The sequence below is a fragment of the Trichoplusia ni genome, chromosome 3 (assembly GCF_003590095.1).
Source record: "Trichoplusia ni isolate ovarian cell line Hi5 chromosome 3, tn1, whole genome shotgun sequence".
Taxonomy (NCBI): Eukaryota; Metazoa; Arthropoda; class Insecta; order Lepidoptera; family Noctuidae; genus Trichoplusia; species Trichoplusia ni.
This window is the reverse complement of record NC_039480.1, coordinates 14,337,836-14,359,186: the sequence shown is the minus strand read 5'-3', so window position 1 is coordinate 14,359,186 and position 21,351 is coordinate 14,337,836. Positions and strand designations below refer to the sequence as shown.

The 21,351-nt window shown below is 34.6% G+C and overlaps 2 protein-coding genes across 2 annotated transcripts; one reads left to right on the top strand and one right to left on the bottom strand.

The window, feature by feature from the left end:
• Positions 1-388: 388 nt before the first annotated feature.
• LOC113492054 (glucose dehydrogenase [FAD, quinone]-like) lies at positions 389-3,700 on the top strand. Its single transcript, XM_026869337.1, has 4 exons — positions 389-471; positions 1,291-1,421; positions 1,708-1,841; positions 2,065-3,700. Exons 1-4 carry the CDS (start codon positions 461-463, stop codon positions 3,637-3,639), a joined length of 1,851 nt encoding a protein of 616 aa, XP_026725138.1. The 5' UTR covers positions 389-460; the 3' UTR covers positions 3,640-3,700.
• Positions 3,701-9,008: 5,308 nt separating this feature from the next.
• Positions 9,009-13,351, bottom strand: LOC113492053 (glucose dehydrogenase [FAD, quinone]-like). Its single transcript, XM_026869336.1, has 4 exons — positions 13,311-13,351; positions 12,779-12,903; positions 11,978-12,111; positions 9,009-10,939 (listed from the first exon to the last, which is right to left on the bottom strand). The coding sequence occupies exons 1-4, from the start codon at positions 13,316-13,318 to the stop codon at positions 9,362-9,364; spliced, it is 1,845 nt and encodes a 614-aa protein (XP_026725137.1). The 5' UTR covers positions 13,319-13,351; the 3' UTR covers positions 9,009-9,361.
• Between the last annotated feature and the right edge of the window lie 8,000 nt (positions 13,352-21,351).

The following is a 21,351-nucleotide window of genomic DNA, read 5'->3' as shown; positions in this document are numbered from 1 at the left end:
ATAACAAATGAAAAATTTGATAATAATCATAATCCTGCATCCGTGATAATATTATAATCGCGAAAGTGTGCATGTATGGATGTTTGTTCCTCTTTCACGCAAATCCACCGAACAGATACAGACCAAACTTGGAGGACAACTAGTTTATAATCAAGGTTAGGATAGGATTGGATAGCATAGGATTTATATCCCGATTCTATATACATCTGGAAACATTTTTGATTCGTAGCGGGCGGGCGCGCGGTTAACAGCTAGTTGGTGAAAAATTTCAAAAGAACTTGTCTACAAATACTGTCACGTGCTCGTTTTTGTGAAAGTCATGTCATTATTCGTAAAGACAATATTTGTACTTCAATTATTTAAAAATTAATGAAATTCATAATTCCAAATTCTACAGGTGTATAAATTGCAAAGACAATTTGCAACAGAATTCACTCGAAGTTACCTAGTTGTAACCAGAATGGCGTCTTGGTAAGTTTTTTTCTCATTTCTTAAAAAAAAAATATCTTTTTATATCAAGTTTATCATGTACAATAACCATTTGTATTAATTTATGTTACCATAAATTAGCAATGAGGCTGTTTTTAGAATGAAAAAAACATATTAAACCAAAAAATTATTTAGCAAACCTTTCAGTGTTTCTTCCCATTTTTCCTTTCTATTTAATGGGCTTTGACATCTCTTGGATGGGGAAATCATAATTCGATTCCTTCTGCTTTGGGTTAAGGATGAGTAATGGAAAGAACTTGGGTGGGTTTTAGCCAATAAAAGTCTGACACTCCCTTCCGCTCAACCCCAAACAGAAGGTTTTCAAATTTTGTTGTTTCGAACCAGTTTTAATAAAATACCTAAAACTCTACTGCAAAATATTAAAGGAGATCAAAACATCCGAACTGGTTCACCCTTTTATGCTTAAACGGCACATCCGTCAACAGCTGTACGTATCGCAAATGTTTACATCTGCGACATATTGTACTAATCATATTCAATTAGCCTGAAATAATATGATTTAAAATTAGAAAGTACTGTGCCAAAAAAAATGTTTTAACTTCCTTTAATGTACTTTTCCCTTATTTCTTTAGAATACATACATTTCGGAAGCACATTTTCCAAAATGAACATAGCTTTTTAATGTTTTTTTCCTCTATTTCCTTAATTTGACAACGTAGTGTTGCAACATCCATGTCAAACTTATTGTTTTTGACTTTGTTACTCAAAAACTAACTTTAACTTAACATTTATTATAAAGATAAAACACTAAAAAAGTTACTAATTATTATTAATTTACAGTTTTAGCAGCGCGCCGTGTCTTACCCCCACGAACGGAGCAGCGCCTCAGGCGTACGCGGCAGCTCTCCAATATTTCGCGGCTGCTCAATGCATTCTCACACACGACCTCCTTCCTGAAGCCAAGCTTAATAGTAAGTTGACTTTACAGCTACGCTTAACAGTGTAGAGAGGATCAAGATTTGACCGTAAAATCCAAACAGGGCGTCAAAAATTATGAAAATAATGTTATTATTGAATGTTTAAGGGTGCGATACAAAAATAGACAGAAATCAACTGTGTTTTGAACGGTTCTGAAATATTTTGAAAGTTTTATGTCCTAATAATCTTGTGCAATTTTTTAACTAAAAATTTTTGCACAGACTAATAATTTTCTATCTTATGAACACCGTGATTTTAACTCTTAAATTTTCATTACAGGTAAAGATACATTTGACTTCATAGTTGTTGGTGCAGGATCTGCAGGAAGTGTTGTTGCTAATCGATTGAGTGAAAATGAGAAATACAATGTTCTGCTTGTAGAAGCAGGTGGCGACGCTCCTCTTGAATCTGATGTAAGCTTCAATTTTTTTCTTTAATATTAAATTAATTTCCCGAAACAAGATGGATACATAGAATATTATTTATACACTATAGATTTATAGTTGTGAATCTTAGTAAATACAGTGTAAGGGTACTATGGCGGACTTATCGCGAATAGCGTCCAGACTACTTTTGGACGGACAGGAGAGATAGAAAAGGTATACACAGGTAGTAACATTTTATTTAATATTTCAGATTCCTGGCTTCGAAGTTTCCTTGTTTGACACGGATTATGATTGGTGTTACCAGACCGTTAACGATGGAAAAACAAGTCAGGCTATTATAAACGGAACTGTAGGCTGGAACAAAGGAAAGATGTTCGGAGGAAGCAGCAGCATTAATGCTATGTACTATGTGCGTGGAAATGATCAAGATTATCAAACCTGGTACGACCAAGGGAATGAAGAATGGAGTGTCGATGAAGTAAATCGATGCTTTAGAAAAGCAGAAAATCTTCAAGATGGAGAGAGATTAAGTAATCCTGAAATCAGTGAGTTCTATGGTCACGACGGCCCACTCAATGTCAACAAATTCAACAGCACTTTCAACACATATTTAGCTAAGGTTATGGAGGCGTGGGAAGAAATCGGATTTAGAAATGTTCCCGATTTAAATATGGAAAACGTCAACACTGCTGGATATTTGCTGTCCACAGCATCTGGTGGAGTGCGACAAAGTACAGGTAGAGGATATTTAATGCCCGTGGGACAGCGATCCAATTTGAAAATTCTTAAGCATGCTTTGGCTACAAAAGTATTGATAAACACAGAAACCAAAAAGACGGAGGGTATCGAAGTTGAACAAAATGGTCAAAAATTCATATTTTACGCTTCAAAAGAAGTTATAGTAAGTGCTGGTTCAGTAGCCTCTCCTCAACTTCTGATGTTGTCAGGTGTGGGCCCTGCAGAGCATCTGACAGAACTAGGAATCACTCCTATTGTTGATTCACCAAATGTTGGACAAAATCTTCAAGACCACGTAATAGCACCCGTACTCATATTCGCTGATGAACCAAATGAGGCAACATTACCCAACACGTATCTCAATTACATGAACTACTTGGTTACACGTGGAGGTGCTTTAGCTCACAGTGACATTGGAACAGATGCTAGTGCATTCTACTCAACCGTTGAAGGAGCTAATTACCCAGACAGTCAAACTATTTTGGTTATGTATCCCAAAAAGACTGAAGGATTGAAAGAAGCTTTCAGCCGCACTTTCCGTTACAACGGTACAGTTATGGATTCTATTGAAGACCAAATCAAGGATCACGGTGCATTCTTATTCGTTTACAATCTTTTGCATCCCCATTCCAAGGGACAAATTTTACTTAAATCTTCAAATCCTCACGACTATCCTCTTATTTACCCAAATTATTTCTCAGATGAAAGAGATGTAGAAACTATTGTTAAAGCATTGAAAATGTCAAGTAAAATAGTAAATACAGAATACTTCAAATCCATCAATGCTTATTTGGGAAGAATGGATATCCCAGAATGTAATGAGCTTGAATTAGACAGTGACGAATATTGGAGATGCGTTAGTCTTAACTTGGCCGCTACCCTGTGGCACCCCGTCAGGTCATGTCAGATGGGTACTGACATCAATAACTCGGTGGTGGACAGTCGGTTAAGAGTTCACGGAGTCACAGGCTTACGTGTGGTGGACGCAAGTGTGATGCCCGCTACCGTCAGTGGTAACACTAACGCCCCCACCATCATGATTGGAGAAAGGGGTTCTGAACTGATATTGGAAGACAATCAGGCTTAAAAATTCTATGATATTAGCACCTATAATAATGAACTCTACTAGAATAAAAGCATGAGATCAACTTTATTGTGTTTTACTGTCAGCTGTTTACATCCCAATAGTATTAACATTCAATTGGCGGAACCACGATTGATGGCCTAGTTTGATGAGGGTCAATAATAAGAAAAGCAAAAGGCTGGTTGCCTACTTTTCATGTCGTCGCCAAGACATTACGATTTTGATTAGAAGCCTTTAAAATACTGTAAATTTAGACCAGTAACATGTGATTAGAGAGTTCACATATTGAGTCTCTGCATTTAAGATGCGTTAGTCAACTAAGCCTTGTGTGATAGTAAAACTTCTTTTAAGTTTTAAATCGAAAACTCAAAATTAGTCATCTCCAGAATAAAATTCGCATACAAAAATATAATTTAAGAAGAAAAAGCTCATGTCTCTGTAACACAACAAAGTGAAATACCTAAACATAATTTAAATAATGCAAAAACAGTCCGGTTTGGTTGTAAATCCCCTCTAATCGGTCCCATAAGAGCCCTGACCTAAATTTCGAGGTATCTTCAGCTATTTTTACATGATTACAGAACCAAAGATTATGTACGGTGATATAAGCTGTTCTCATAGGCTGAGTAAGGAACTACTGGTCCTAAGTAAACGAGTTGGTTAGCACCTCGTAAATATTTAACAACGGAGTAACGCCAACCTTGCTTATTTGTACAAACATTGGATGACAAATGTTGGTGAACAAAATTGTGTTAATTTTGCCTTTTGTTTTCTAAGCTATTTAGAGACTTTTTTCCTAGTTAGTTCAAATTATTCGTAAGCCTCGTTGTAGAGCGTAGCACTTGACTTAGGTTAAGGGTTAGACCACTAAGTGTTCCGCAATGAACTTGCGGAACACACATCTCTCAATCATTGAGATCAAAATATCTTCAGTCATTCATATATTTTTGGCTTCTTAGTGTCAGATTTATTGAAGGTCGTTTTATTTTATTATGAATAGTTTTGTTTTATTTTTTCCACTAGCTCCAAACAACATTACTAACATTTGATGTGTACGTATAACTTTGAAGATCACGTATTTAAGTCCTAACCGTTTTGAGATTTGCCAACCATACTTTCTGTGATTTCCGTGATTCGAAAGGCACATTATACACGGTGATTTTTTAGTCGTCTTACAAAAGTAGCCCAGTTCATGTATCCGACGTAAAATACCCCTAGGCGCGATTATTATTTTTTTATCATCAACTAAGATAATAACTTCGAAGAAAAATTAAACAAACGAAATCTGAAATATACTCTTAAAAAATGATAAAAACGCCGCCGCCCGCGCCCCGCACCATTCAATTGTTATAAGGTTCGGACCGCGCTCGCAACAGAGCTGTGTTTCTAACAAACTACGAATTGCATCATAATATTGAATAAAAATTGTATTTTAAATTTATTCAAATCTCATAAATACCTATTTTTTTATCATGAACGTGTTCTAGTCATTGGATACATGAACTGGGCTGCTTTTGTAAGACGACTAAACAATCACCGTGTATAGTAGGTCCCAGCTGTTATTCATACATCATTGACGGTCGTGATGGTAGTCAGTAGCTAACTAAGGGGTATCGTGTTACACAGGAAACTAGTTTGAGCAAGTCAGATAGGCAGCCTCCCTGCAAAACTTTGGTACTTATTTGAACCTGGCTACCACCTGGAAGCCGATCCGACATAGTTGGGAATAGGCTAGGACGATGATGACTTACCATAATGAGCTCATCCATAATAAATTTCTACGATTTTTATATTCCCACTGTAGGGATCCTACCACAAACGGTTCAGACTGTGGCAGCTGTATAAGCGAGACAGCACAAAACGTCATAGAGCGGCATCTTACTTCCGCAATTGCAACTACCTTACTTTGAAGTGGCTGTCGATAAAAACAAATTATGGCGACACCACAAATCTCGATACCTTTGCCTGCACGGTATTCGAAGTTTAATAGTCTTTAATACGAATTATTTAATTTCGTTCTTTTTAAATATAAGTTAATATAGTTTTGCAACGTTTTATGAAGATACCTATTTAACATTTTAATTTTCATTTATTGACAGACAATATCTTTTTTCCTTATTTATATTATAATTTATTAATTTAAATAGTCTGCATTTGTTAAAACATCCAAAAAACAGCTGAATAATTAATATTGTCTTAACTAAAATATAAAATGCTCAAATGTGTTGAGTTGACAGATCCAACTCACGTGATTGATCGAAATTAAATTGATTGATCTATTGACCTTAACTAAAGTAGATATGTCTCTTTACAAAGAAGTAGCATTTTACAAGAGGCCGAATCGCTCAAATCTGCAACTGAAGGGAAAAGGTCACTGATTGAAAAGGAATGTCACGAAATATTTTAAGATTACTACTCCAATGCAATTTAGGAAGAGAATTTCATGAAAAAAAATACCCACATTATTGTTCTATCCGGGTCTCGTCGCCCTTTGTGCTTATGGCGTTATCATCACACGACTCGGCTCTCTATGCAATCTCTTCAGTAAAAACAAAAAACTGTAGTCAGAGCATCTGAAACTAATTTAACAATACGGTCACCAAATAAGCCTTACGCAGGAAACTCTAAATACTCTTTAAGTTTCCTCGGGGAAAACATTCGTGTATCCTCGTTTATCTAATCTAGATTAATCTACGGGTGTTACCGAATCCCTTAAGAACGTTCCGGATTGCAAACTTGTTTTGTAGTAAGTCGCGGTAAGAATACACAAGGTTTTTTCTCCATTCAGCTTTGGGAATTGTAGAGCTAGGTTTTATTGTATGCGGTATTGTTAGCTCGTGAAAAACGATGATTAGGTGTCATAGTTGCAAGTGCACGATTTCGTGTGGCACTTTTGAAGCTAATCATAGACCTTTGAGGAACTTTTTGATCAAACCTTATGGTTAACTATACGCAACCAATTTCGAGCGCCATAAGCACTTTTTGCAGACACATTTCCAAGTTTATATCGATCAAAGACGTCATTCATAGAGCAATTGTGAAGAAAATTATATTCCAGTTTAACACTAATTTTATTAACAAAAGAATAGTGATTGTAATTTTTCATTAACAATGAGATTATTTTTCTGAAATGTTATATTAAAACTTTTTTTGACAAATTATCATAATAAATCATTTAACACTCAATACTCAATCAGTGCCGTTAAATCCTTTTGTTAAACGAATGCTAAAGTATAGATAGGTCACGTAGATATTTCATATTTATTTCTAGAACTAGACCAAGTTATACTTTCAATGAACTGTGACAGCCAAGTATTGAAGACAAAGACACAACAGCTAATATTTATTTATGTTCTGCGATCTCAGAACCTTAATTATTCTTGACACGTTTCAGACTAGGTACTAAGAACCAAGCAATACTTCGTAAAGTAAGATTATTCGTTTGTGAAAAAGAGATGCCGCTCTACAAAGTGAACCGTGCCTTCTCTCTTCCACATAGAGAAATCTTTCTTCAAGTGGTTATTGCCAGTGTCTTGTACAAAGTCTGTCGTTCAATTCTATCTTTCAGAAATTAAATGAACGACTTCTTATAATTTAAAGTCACAAGATGCAAATAAGTTCTGCAAATAAAAATATTCATTACTTTTCGTTTGCGTTCTTATTCAAAGAGGTTTATATAAATGGGAAAACTGAGTTCTGCGTATTCTGTAAGAGCAATACTTTACAGAGTCAACACTGCGATTGCAAAGTTCCTAGATTTGTATTTTTTGAGACAACATAATATACCTTGTAATAGATTCTTCATAGTTAGTTATTTTATAAAACGACTCCCGCATTAGGTAGTTTAATCCCTGTGTCGAGGGGGGTTTCATAAACATCAATTATGCTATTTATATTTCTCTTTATTTATTGGCCATTGCAATTAGAAGAATCGGGGCCTTAAAATTATTTCTCAAAAACGTTGCTAACTCCTCTACTATAGGCGCTTAATGATGAATGTGAAAAACAGAACAAACAATCCAAATCCCATTTGGTTGGTCAGGTAACACTGCCATAGAAGGTCAGATCGACAGAAAATGTGTTTTACGCACCATTTTATGGTATAAAAGGATATTTCGGCTTGGTTACATAAAACTTTATCGATACGAACATTATTATGTAACATTGAGTCGTATAGAGTTTGTTTATCAATCGTTTTCGCTGTATTCTTTGCTCGAATGTCAGTTACGACTACGTTAATATTTGAAGGTACAATAAGAAGTATCTCTTATACTCGGTGATTTTTTTGTCGTCTTACAAAAGCAGCCCAGTTCATGTATCCGACGTAAAATACCCCTAGGCGCGTTTTTTTTTTATCATCACCTAAGATAATAGGTACGAAGAAAAATGAAATAAGAGAAATCTGAAACATCCTGTTAAAAATGATATAAGCGCCGCCGCCCGCGCCTCTTACCATTGTTACGAGGCTCGGACCGCGCTCGCAACAGAGCTGTCTTTCTAAAACTACGAATTGCATCATAATATTGAATAAAAATTGCATTTTAAATTTATTCAAATCTCATAAATACCAACTTTTTTATAATGAACGTGTTCTAGTTATTGGATACATGAACTGGGCTGCTTTTGTAAGACAACAAAAAAATCACGGTGAATATAAATGGATTTTTTTTTAGATCACCTAAGCGCTACTAAATTCCTAGACTATTAGGCGGTACAAAGTCCGCAGAGTCAGATTGTTGTAATATATAAACATACATATATATTTAAATAGATACTAATGACTGAATGATGAATCTAACTTCAGATTTATAGCAGTGAGGGCCTCTATCCATTAGACCAACAGTCAACTTATTTATTACAAATATCTAGTCCTGAAAACACATAACTGTGGATGTAAAATAACATTGGGTATACATTAAAACAACTCGGTATCGTGTGTCTTACAAATATAATTAGCATAATCATATATCTACTCTTAAAACAATAAAGCCTACTTTCCATCATGAATTTGATAAACAAGAGTAAAATAATATTTTTAAATACATGATAAATACTTTGTATTTTTAGCGACGCGATCGCCTTCAAAACGAACACAGAAATAGGCAACAAGAAAAAGTAATTTCTATAAACACGAGATACCTAAGAAAATAATACAGTATTTTTATTTCTAGTACGGTTGAAAGGCACTAAGAACTTTCCAAAACCCTCCATTTCAAATAAAAACGTTACGAAATAATTCCTCAACGAGTTTCTTGCTTTTCTTGGCAAAAAGAAAAAAAAACAAACAATAGTAGTAGAATAAAGTAATTTTACATTCCGCCTCAAAGGTGGAAGTTGAAAATTTATTCATTGTACTTCATTGTAACGGGTATTCAGAGAAAACACCGTTAAAAAAACAATCTTTCCAAAATTTATTTGCTTAACAAAATGCTTTCCTCTTTCTAAGTTCATAAACAAATGAAGAATTTCGCTGGTACTTTATTATGTTTTCTTTCATAATTAACTCTTTATGAAGAACATTTATCAAAATTTGCTGGAGTTATTTATAACTTAAAACTGACCCATCCATAATGTAATGTCATCTTCAACAGTAAGTACATCATAATAAAAAAAACACAATGTTTCGCGTCACCTTTATATCTACAAAGCATAAGAGACACACTCAGCATTAATGTCATGTAAAATAATATTCTTAGTAACTACATATATATCAGTACATCCCTAACTATAAATCTTCATATTGTTTTCTAATCATTTCCGCGGCTCTCTCTGCTATCATAACTGTAGGTGCAAGTATATTCCCGCTTGTTATTTTCGGCATCACACTGGCGTCAACTACACGTAAGTGACTGACTCCGTGAACTTTTAAGTGACTGTCAACAACTGAAGTATTTGGATCTGGCCCCATCTTACACGTTCCCACAAGATGGTTCATAGAAGTTACCAAGTTCAAAGAAACGCATTCCCAATAATCTTCACTATCCAATTTAAAGGCATCACATTCCTTTAACTCCATCCTACCCAAAAAGCCTCCGAGCGACTTGAAAAATATGGTTTTCACCACTTTTGATGCCATCTTGAGTCCTTTAATTACTGTTTTTAAATCACTGGTCTCGTTAAAGTAATTTGTAAAGATAAGCGGCGTATCTTTCGGATTGTTTGAACTTAAGGAAACATTTCCTGTAGAATAGGGGTGCAAAAGATTGAAGGCGAAGAAGAAAAGGGTATGATTTTTGTTGAAATTCGCTATTGAATCCACAACGGAATCTTTGTACCTATATAGGGACGTGAAATATTCTTTTATATCACACGCGTGTCTTGGTATTATTGAGAGGTGTAATTGACATTCGGGCTGACGTTGTTTTTTATTAGTGGCATAAAATGCTGATACGTCAGTGAAAATACTACTCTCTGCTAAAGGACCTGTACGGTTAAAAATGTATTGAATAATGTTAGAGGGACCTATTTCAGCAACTGGTATTTCTCTTCGATCGGCATATATCGTTATTGGAACAACTAAATGATCTTGCAGATTCTGCCCAACCATGGGAGCGTCAAGTACACACGTTATGTTTTTTGAACGAAGATGCTCCTTAGGACCAATACCAGACAACATAAGGAGCTGAGGTGAATTCACTGCACCTGCACTTAAAATAACTTCATGCGTTGAGTAAAATGTTAAATTTCTACCATCCTTTTCTACTTTAACTCCAAAGACAACTTTGGTATCGTGTGTGATCAATATCTTCTTCACAAGAGCATTCTTGAGGAATTTTACATTACTTTTGTGTCTGATTGGAGCTAAGTAAGCATTATTAGTACTTCTTCTAACGCCATCGGATGCTATGACTGTAGCGAATCCAGAACCAAAAAGACCAGCGGAGTTCAGGTCATTAACGTGCCTAAAGCCTATTTCATGCCACGATTTTAGGACTTTTTTAGTAATATCAGTGTCTGTACTATTAAATCTGTTTAACACAAGTGGACCATCACTGCCATAGTACGGCTTGATAGTAGGATCTTTGAGTAGTTTTTCGTTTTGAAGACTTTCAGCTTTCTTGAAGCATCTGTTTACGTCATCTAAGCTCCATTCTTTATTTCCAGCGTCATACCAGTCTTGAAAGTCCAGGTTATGTCCCCGAATATACAGCATTTCGTTGAGACTGCTGCCTCCCCCGAACATTTTACCTCTAGACAGATTTATGGACCCATTTATAATCCCTTGATCTACGGCGCCATTGTTTGTGGAAACATATTTCCATTTGGAGTCACTATCAGCCATAGCTTTTTCTAATCCAGGTATCTGGAAAGGTAACGTAAATAAATAAGTTTACACAATACGTTTGTGCCCGTTTGTGCCCGTACCTTTTGACATAAATGTTATAAAAATAAGATTCTTGATACAGATAAGTGTAAATTACTTTTTGGAATAAAAACACTGCTATCGAGTGTTTCATAATAATATTGAATTCAACACAAAAATAAGAAAACTCTTTGAATAGCTCGTTTTGATGTTCACAGGATGTAACTATATTATCACGCTATTTAAATGTATGTATGTTTTTTTTGTGAAATGAATGTACAAATGATTGTACTGTATATATTTAACGCTGTAAAATTGTAAAGATCATAGAAAATAAAATATCTTAACCAAGAAAAAAAAATGTACAGAAATATTTAGTTTATAGGGGATCAAGAATTTAGAATAAATAAAATAAAATATATTGGCAATGTCAACTGAATTGAATCAAAGCCAACCTTGGTGCAAGTAGCGGTTAGGTCACAACAACAGCGTTCAATACATACTGGTAAACATGCACTGTTTGCACTTTATTCATGCACATTTACACGACATTAAATTTGCATATTACTAACGAACTGTCTACATTTTTATTCAAGTATTCGAAACTACGTGTTTCGGCTACTTCTGTGCCTATCATAATCAGCATTGTTTGTAATTTGAATGTTTGACGTTCGACACAAGAATAATGCGGAAGTCGTCGATTAAAAAGACAAAATTCTTTATCTCAATTATTCTAAACCAACTCGTAGTTTTACCATCATTTACGTACAGTTAAGAACATAACTCGGTTATTCGACTAACAAGAAATATCTCTTGGCTGTGCTTAGTATGTTTTAAATATAACTACTTTTAATCTTCTTTTTTTACATAATAGCATTGAATTCTATTGGATACTTAGCCGTCGTCAATGCCGCCACGTCAGCTCATGATTAAGGACTCCGACAGGACTAAGGTTTTGTCCGAAACCAATTGGGGCATCCCAAATACGCGTGAACTTTTCAATAAACTTATGTCTGTTGCTGGATATATTTTACTTACATTAGATTCGATAGGTGGGTTTCCTCCAGCCTCTATGAGCAATATCTTAAAGTGCTTGACTTCACTAAGGCGGCTTGCGACCACGCTCCCAGCTGTACCACCTCCAACTATTATGAAATCGAAAGACTGATAGTCTGTAACAAGAAAAGCGAAAAGGTACTAAATAATGATAACAAAATTAAAAAAATGTTTACGTCTAGTTCGCTCTATTTAAATTGTAAATACAAACACAAAAATAATCGATCACATTATAAATACCTTCGCATATATAACCTCTTTCATTTGCATACATTTCATCCATCTATTTCTAATCATAACATCAAAATTAATTAGGTTTATTTTAGAGCTAAGTACCAGGACTACGCGATGAGTAGTTTCAGCCTAATTATGCTTTATAGCGGCCTATGAGTACTCTACAAACAGATTATGTAATCAAGAGCGATAGACCGCGAAACCCATATTGAAAATCCAATATCTGCGTAAACTAAATTGTAATGGTGCTTATTTAGGATCTTTGTGAAAGGTTAAGGGACTACTATAACACACACAAAATCGTAGAGGAGCATATACTCGTAGTTATTCGATTTTTTTGTTCATGCTTTCGTGTTCTACTGCACGGCAAAAGCCAACCTTCTTCGACTCTGCTCGGTCTATTACTTGTTCTGTCCCGTTCGAGGTTAGTTTACGAAACTTAGGTACAGCTAAAACATAAATAAGTTTCAATTGAATCACGCTTTGTAAGTCATATCTTGAATTAAAAATATTACCAATTTTTTTTCAAACTACTTTATAATAACTTACTTAACACATCTGAATCGGGTATCTCTTGTGGTGTTAGCAGGAGCTGCGCAGATGTAAGGACTTGTAACGCTGCAGCAAACATCTGAGCTCCTGATGTGGGCATCGTACATGATGCGTTAGTTAAACTGGGGATAATAAAACAAAGCTTAAAAGTAGAAAACCAAAACAAAACTTAAAAGTAGACGTAGAAAACCGAGTTTATCATATTGATGGAGGTAGGTACCTACGTGCGTCTGATTTAGCAATGAAAAAGTAAACAAAGTAACAGTTGGCATAAAACAACACATAAAAATAGCACGTACAAAAGAAACATTTCGGTTTATTTTACTTAGTTGCCTAGCCCTACAATATTGTATATTTCGATTATGTACACCGTGTTCTCCTGAAAATTATTCAAAAACAGCACGTAATTTTACAGTTCGACCCAATCAAATAACTTAAACTACCCAAAAATGAAAAAAACTACTTTCAAATAGAATGATTAGATTTAAAATAAATAAGTATTGAATTTTGAAAAATAGTTTTTACTTACCAAGGCATGTTATAAACTACTTTTATCACTGGAACTATATAGGTCTACCAACAAACCATAAATGACGATCACTTGTTGTACTGCCATCTACCAGACTCATGTTTTTCAAAGCTTTGTTTCATAAATGAAAACATTTATTGTTGCTATTGTCACAACAATATTGTTATTGTATTTTATTTTTATATTTAATTACGTAGTAACTGCCGGGCATAGACCTTTCTTAGAGTATAGTTTTGTATACATACCTACCAAACCTATTATCGTATCCAACATTAAAATAACTAATTTTATTAGTATCTCTTTTCATTCACGTGTTAACTTTATGAGAAGAAACCCGGCCTTTTTCATGGCTTTCACGTTGACCCAGGTCCAACTTTATTTAAGGTTAAACTTTATTAGCAGGTTAAAGCCACCTACAATAACTAATAAAATTGGAAAACGTCAATTATTTACATAAAATGTAAACAAAACGCAGAACTTCGTTGAAACATGTTATCGACTCACAATACGCCAAGAATTCAGCACAAGATAACCTTCAAGTCATCCACAAACACATCAAATTGACGACAGACGTCTAATAATGTAAAATCTATTTAGGACTCAAACAGAAAAAGGATACACCTGTGTAAACTTTTCATCTCATTTTTTGCTTAACAAAAACGTTAAGAGTTTATTGTCATCATCATCGTCATCAGCTCGTCACAGTCCACTGCTGGACTCAGGCTTCTCCCGTGACGAGCCACGTATTATAAAATTAAATCTTTTGTTTTGTAAGTAGGTTTTATCATTACTTTTACATGTCTTCGAGAAAGCTGAAGTCACATAACATTAAGAATACCATAAATATCATAAACGAGCAAAAGAATCCCAAACCGTCACGTGAGCTAACTTTCAAACAAACTCAAATACAGAACTAACGTTTTAAAGTCATGCAACCACCCTATAATAAAAAATATACAATTCTACCGCGATAAAATCCATAAAAGTAGTTTCATTTCAATGTCTAACATTCGCGTAAACCTAAGAAACCACTATACAATTCCATACATCAATCAATTCCTTCCCTTAATCCCAAAGAAATTGTTCCACGGAAAAACGATGACAATGTTATTACGCAAAAGACAAAAGGTAGCCATGGACGAAACAAAGGGTGAACTTAGCCCTAAATATGATTACACCAGCCTTACCTCGAAGGCTGTAAATTATAACGTCTGTCTAAGAATAAAGGACTGAGTAATTATAAAATTCATTTTAGATTTTACTGAGCTGTCACTTTTATTAACCACTAAGTTTTGACACAATTTATTGTTTTGGTGCTTAACTACTCTTTAGTGTTTTTTTTTAATAATCAATGATGCGTAATTTCATATTGAAATTACGCATCATTTCATCATTTTAAAACTTCATTTTCAACGCATGTTTATGTAGTTAATAAGAGATTTTAGCTTTTATTAACTAGCCCATCAAGTACTAACAGGTCATGTTCTTCAATAAACAGTTAGAAAACAAAAAAAAACTTCAATAGGACAACTTTGCCTTTCATTCACAGATTATCAAAAGAAAATGTTCAAGCCAATGATAAACATTCGCAGTGGATTCTAGTTCAAATAGCTCGCGGTACCGCTAAATGTTTACAAGGGACAGTTGCAAACATTCTGTTCAACGTTTACTCAACTTTGCCGGTGTAAAGTCGGGAACTTTTTACACGGAGTAAATGGAAAGTCGGTCTATTGATAGGCGAGGCTCGTTCCGTGTCTAAACGTTGTTAAAGTCTATGATTAGCGCAGACTTTACTCAGGCAACGCGAACCGACGAGTTCGTGAAAACAAGTAAGAGGCGCGGCAGGATTGTAGGCCAGGAGAAAGGTTTATACCTTTGTAGTAAGTAAGTTTTTAAACTCAGAAATATTCTTCAGAAATAATATAACGTTTTCATAAAATTATATGCATTACTATAGTTTTATACGATAATTTACTTTTAGGTAGTATTTTAGATAATTTACCCTATAGGAAAATGATTAGACCAAATGAAAGAGTTTTTTACTAAACAATACATTATTGTGCAAAAACCAGGCACAGGACGATTCTGAGGAGGTCAGATAGGCAGTCGCTCCTTGTAAAACACTGGTACTTAGCTGAATCCGGTGAGGCTGGACGCCAACCCCAACGTAGTTGGGAAAAGGCTAGACCAATAATGATATTGTGCAAAAACCACTTGCAAAGGAAATTGAGAAGAATCTGGCCAAAATAAAGAGCTGTTTTTAAAATTACAAAACTGTCATTTAAAACAATTCCGTAATATTTTCATTTTTAGGAATTTATCAAAATCTAACAAAAAATTTATAATTGATAAAACTTAGTCCAACTCCTGAGCTACGTGCACCATTTAAAACATGGCGTCGCAATAAGAGGTGTGTTCCGCAACCCATTAGATAATTGAAGCGGCCGTTCACCCAACTGTCGCTGTTTCACATACTACTCTCTGCTAATTGTTTTATGTACATCGAATGTATACAAAAATACCTGAAAATATTTATAAATTTACTCCATTAAAGCCCTTTAGCAATTATAATGTCGTGAATGGGTATTTAACGTGATAGGACAGTTTTAAATTTGAATATGACCTAAATCATCTTGACCGATGTTGTGATAAGTGCAACAGTGCAACTTTGTGACATTCTAGGTTATCTTAGAACTAATGATTCAATTTTCAAAATAATTTATGAACTAAAACTCGAAATTGACCGCCATTATTTCTACAATATTGACCCAAACAACCGTCAAATGAGGTGATAGCTACACTCATCCATCGAAATACAAAAATAGTTTTGCATCAATCAGACACAAAAACATCGCAACACAAATTAAAAAACTATTCTACTGTTCCAATCAATTAAAATAACAATGGAAAGTCGACAACGTGATAATATAACATTCAACTACGTAAACAAAACCTCTTTTATTTCATCCATACTTTGATGGTACCGAACCCTTTGTAGTTATAATCTTTACCAAAGAGGCTATATACGTCAGTAGTTCATTAGTTTAATAATCAATGTTACTGAAGGTTAATGACTTGTACGAAATAGTAATTAATGAAGCATTCGCTTGTGTTTGCTTATATTTCACTACTAATAATAGAAACTATGGGCTGGTAACAAGTTATGTGGGATCTATGTTGGTGGAGGTAATTGAGTTATAAAGTGCTTTGGTACACTGCTTTTAAAAGTAATGTCATTATTGCGGCAACAAAACAGCGGATTCGGATGATTGAGATTTTAAACTTGGCAGCCGGTCAGGTCATGATTAAGGACCGTAGTTGGATCCGCAACTAGTCGGGAAAACCGTTGCACCTTTTAAGAGCATTCTTGTTTTAATTATTTACTTGAGAACTACAATACTACAAATTTATAAGATGATTTATAATTAAAAATAACCACTGCTAACAGAACTCCTTGCATCAAACTAACGAAAGCTAACTGAAAAAAAAATACATTTTCCATCGCTTCACTTTAGTCAACGTAACGAGATTGGTTATAAAAACAGAAATTCAAATACCAACTGCATGAAACTCGATCGTAACCACAATGGATCCTGCTTCAAACATTAAGTTAACAATCTAAAATAAACCATAGTTAGGAATTCACCTAGGGTGCTTGGGTGTAACTTGCAAAATAATGTAAAGTTGTAAGTTGTACCAAAATCACGTGTTTTTTAGGAACCCGTGTTAGTGGAAAGAAAACGTTAATTTCTAATAACGGGCTTACCTATTTGGCTGTTTCTTGGGTGTATCATTTACTAACATTTTCTACTTATACACCATGTTTATCTAATGAATATTTTAACTTAATATAGGATATTTAATTTTAACTTAATGTACATTTCATACTTAATAGAAGTCAATATTTAATGTTAAGTTGTATGTTGTTAAGTCTTTATTGTAGTGTTAATCGTTTGAAATGGTTCAAGAGGGTTGATTGTAAAAGTTGATTGTACGGGTACCAAATGGTGTGAGCCACTAAGACAATGATCACTGCGCGAAATGATGCAAATTTGAGCCCCGTAAGGAGCAAACCTTATAATAACAATAAAATTAACTTTATTTATTCGGATCCGTGCATATCTTTGGTATTTTTTCACCTCGCAACGCTCATAACACGATGATTAAGGGCTCCGGTTGGGTCCGAAACTAGTCGGGCTACCCCGATAAATACGCGTGAGTAAACCGTTACATCATTTAATAGCACGAGGATTAAGTTTCAAAACGAGAGTCACATGAAAAACAAAAGATATCGACTTCTTTTTTTGCAATTCAAAACCCAATTGTATAAACTATCTAACTTCAAAAACAAACTTACAAAAACTTGTACGGAACACAACAATTTCCCAAGTGCAACAGTCTCTTCAACTGTTTCTAGTTTTTACTTCAACCGCAATACAATTATAAAGTGTTCTGTATCCTTAAAAAGATGACTGCAACTGAAATGTCAGTGCCAGATATTCTTTAAAGCCGGGTGAGAAATATAACGAAGAAGGTTTTATATTTTTTATAGTCTTGGCTTTCTTGGATTACCGCTGAGAGGTTTGTTTGTTGGTTAGCTTGAGGTCAACGATAAGATAAAAATAATATTAGATGGTATAGCATTAATGTTATTAATGCAAATGTATGTGAGTGTGTTTAGATGTGTGTGTGTATATTTGTTACCCTTCCCGCCAAACGATGGACCGATTTTGATGGAGTTTGGTATGGTGTTGACTCCTTGGATTAACACATAAGCTACCTGTGTCCGATTTGGTTAAAGTTGGTAATGTTTTTGCGTTTGCTGCTAGTCTTAACCTAGGGAAATCTTTAGAATTCAAATTAGTAAATCAGTGTTGTTAAATTTCTTAGTATTTTAGTACTAAAATATTTTTTTTTAAATGACGCCCATGTAGGTAATAACATACATAAGCGCCATTTTTTTATTTCTCAAATTAGTCAACTGTTCCATAAGAACCGCCACCATTCAAAAACTCACATCATCGGTTCCATTATGATTAATATGAGCAATTTATCTCAGCCGTCATCTCAAAATCCCAAAACCATCAGCGATCAGTTACTGCCTAAAACACCTCAATAAATCATTTAAACTCTAATAAAAGTTGTTGACACTTTCAAATAAAACGACAATAACCTCGGCAACACTTAGCCGTTTAAAACTTATAAATACGTATTCATGTATTAACTAAGCAACGGGGAAGTTGGGCTAAGTTGAACCAACTTCAAACTCCGCCATTCGAAACACCTCCGTAACCTGCCTGACTTTTAGTCAAATGGACTGCTTTCATTCCACACTGAGATTATTCTAGACTGAATTTTGGTGAACATTTGCCTTTAAATATTATCAACTTTAAGTAAACTTTAATGCTGGAATGATAAATAAAACAATATTACATAATAATTGTGATTTTTTTGTGATTTTCTTAGCGAGGCTCTATTTATTCTTACAACATGTTTACAATATAGGTACCTCTTTGGAAAATTTACAATCACAAAAGTAGCTATCGCTAAAGAGGTATACCTACATAGCTGCAAGGTTTGACATGATTAAATAATTGTACAAGAAAGCAAATGAAAATCAACAACTTCAAAGAACACATAGCTGACGTGAAACACCGCCGCTCAACGAAGTCTGCAGTCGCCGAACATGCTGAAGGTTCCAGCCATTATATTAGATTTGACCAACCACAGATCCTCGCTAAAGAATCCAAATTCCTACCTAGGATGTTTCGCGAGACTATTGAGATTAAAAAACACCCTAATTTCAATAGAGAAGATGGCTGGAAGATATCACCTACTTGGGATCCAATAATAAATAAACTCAAGGCCAAACCCAAGAGCAGCGCTGCAAGACATCATGACACAGTGAGCTCATACTGCGTAGGTCGGACCACAAATAATTAATTAAAATATGAAGGTAGAACGAGCAACATCTTCTGTCAAGACAAACGCCGTCGGGAACTAAAATTAAACCGTGATAAAATCCGTAAAAGTAGTTTCATTTCAATATCAACAACTTCTCCAAGAGCAACAACAGATACTTCCATGAAACCTTAACCAACACACGAACAAAAATTACTTTTGATTATTTTCTTAATGATTATAAGGGTTCCGTATAATGAAACCCTATTCAGAAATGATGTATTTCGGTTAGCGCTATGACAACAAATACTGAAAATCAAAATCAACAACTAATTTGTACGGAACCCTCAGTTTTGAGAGACTGACTTATTCTTGGACGGTTTATTAAAGGTTATTTGCAGAATAGCGGATCTTTTAATATCGTTCAGGGTATACGTACATACTAACGTTCAACACCACAATCAACAAAAATCAAAACTGATAACCAAACCATTCTAATTTAGATAACAACAAATCAACTTCATTATCATTTGATAACCGACCAAACCAATAGTTTAAATCGACAAAACATCACTCAACTCTTTGTGTTCCCAATTTTCACATCCAATACAATATATAACCGTGACAAATTAATCCAAGCTCATTTACATTCATTGCTTATTAAATTTACCATATAAAGGGGCAGTATACGAAGGCTGTATAAAACGTGGTACAAATTATAATCACCTTGCACCCGTGGGATGCAACTCGGCAATTAATTATTTCAAACACCTCTTGGGGGTTAAAAACCAGAGTTTAACATAATATATTGAATATTTTCAGTGATGTTTATGTTTCTTGCTTGTGTGCTCAGCTGTTTTCGTGGGTATTTAACATTTCACCTTGGTTAAAAACGCTATTGTTTGCTTAGGTATTGTATTTTTTTTTTGCTGGTTGCGATAACGTCGCGTGTCGTAGGGATGTGCGAAAAAGTAGTAGTAATGACTTGAACAGTCTGGTCAGACATGAGTCAGGCGCGTGATATTGAGGGTTTCGTACAAATTGGCTAAATAATTGTATACTGAACTCTAAAAAAGTTTTTCTGACAGCAACTGCGCATTTGAAAAATGTCATTGTTGACAAAACAAAACTCTCACACAGTAAATCAGCACTCAACATAAAAAAAACTACATATAAGTGTCATTTATATACCATTAAAATTGAAATATTCTCAGTCACAGCCGAAAAATAGCCTTAAGGTAAAGTTAAACATAATATTTTGACGTCGAACATCGACATATAGGGCTGACACAAGAGCTTGACTTTCCACGATAGAGATCATGGATCCATTGTTGTCTTTCAATATTGACATGTTATGTTTACCAACTGTGAAGCTGGTTGAAGGAAATCTTTCGAAAGCATGTATCTTACATGGGTTAGATATGGTATAGGTATTATAAATGGCAATACGTGTAAAAATAAGCAACATCATGCTGGCTTATTGTTATTTAATCTAGAAAAAATCAGTCAAGATCGAGTTGGACTTGTTATACCGAGGGTTCCGTATAAAAAGACAAGAGAAGTACAGAAGAGAAGTAAAAAATTGTCAAAATAAATCGTCACCCATCAAAATCACCGTTCCAATCGTAGCTTAACCTCAAGTTTCATTATAGTTTTAAGAGGACAAATGTGTAGAGATATTTTAAGGGACATGAGTATCTATCACAATTCTTGAGCTCCAGTAGGCAAACAGAGAAACAGAAGTGGCTTGGTTAAAGAACCTTAGAAAAAAATGTCGCATAGCCCAAAAATCTCCCATCCTGAAACATGTGTCGTTATTCTAAAAATCTGCAAAATTCAAAAAAATAAGAAAACTGTAGTAGCTTTATCAAGAGCATCTAAAAAGTCTAAAAAGTAGTTATATAGACTAAAGGAATCCATAAAAGAGAAAATTCGACATCTAATTCTATATTCTTGGAATATTCAAGTTATCCTTGTAAGGCAGGACATATGTTGGATGGTAGTGTAAAGACCGATTTGTCAGCGTCGTTCGTAAACGGAAGTTTTTGCTCGGGGATTTGAACGTAGCTGCTAAAGTGTTAACACGACTCGCGCCGGCTTATAATGACATAACTCCTTACTTGAATATCCTTTAAGAACG

What these genes read in the sequence shown, in the direction of transcription:
- LOC113492054 (XM_026869337.1), top strand. An exon ending in TCCTGAAGCCAAGCTTAATA is followed by an intron (nt 1,422 to 1,707) that starts GTAAGTTGACTT and finishes TTTTCATTACAG; the next exon opens with GTAAAGATACATTTGACTTC. An exon ending in ACGCTCCTCTTGAATCTGAT is followed by an intron (nt 1,842 to 2,064) that starts GTAAGCTTCAAT and finishes TTAATATTTCAG; the next exon opens with ATTCCTGGCTTCGAAGTTTC.
- LOC113492053 (XM_026869336.1), bottom strand. An exon ending in ACCCGATTCAGATGTGTTAA is followed by an intron (nt 12,112 to 12,778) that starts GTAAGTTATTAT and finishes TTCTTGTTACAG; the next exon opens with ACTATCAGTCTTTCGATTTC. An exon ending in ACCCACCTATCGAATCTAAT is followed by an intron (nt 10,940 to 11,977) that starts GTAAGTAAAATA and finishes TTACCTTTCCAG; the next exon opens with ATACCTGGATTAGAAAAAGC.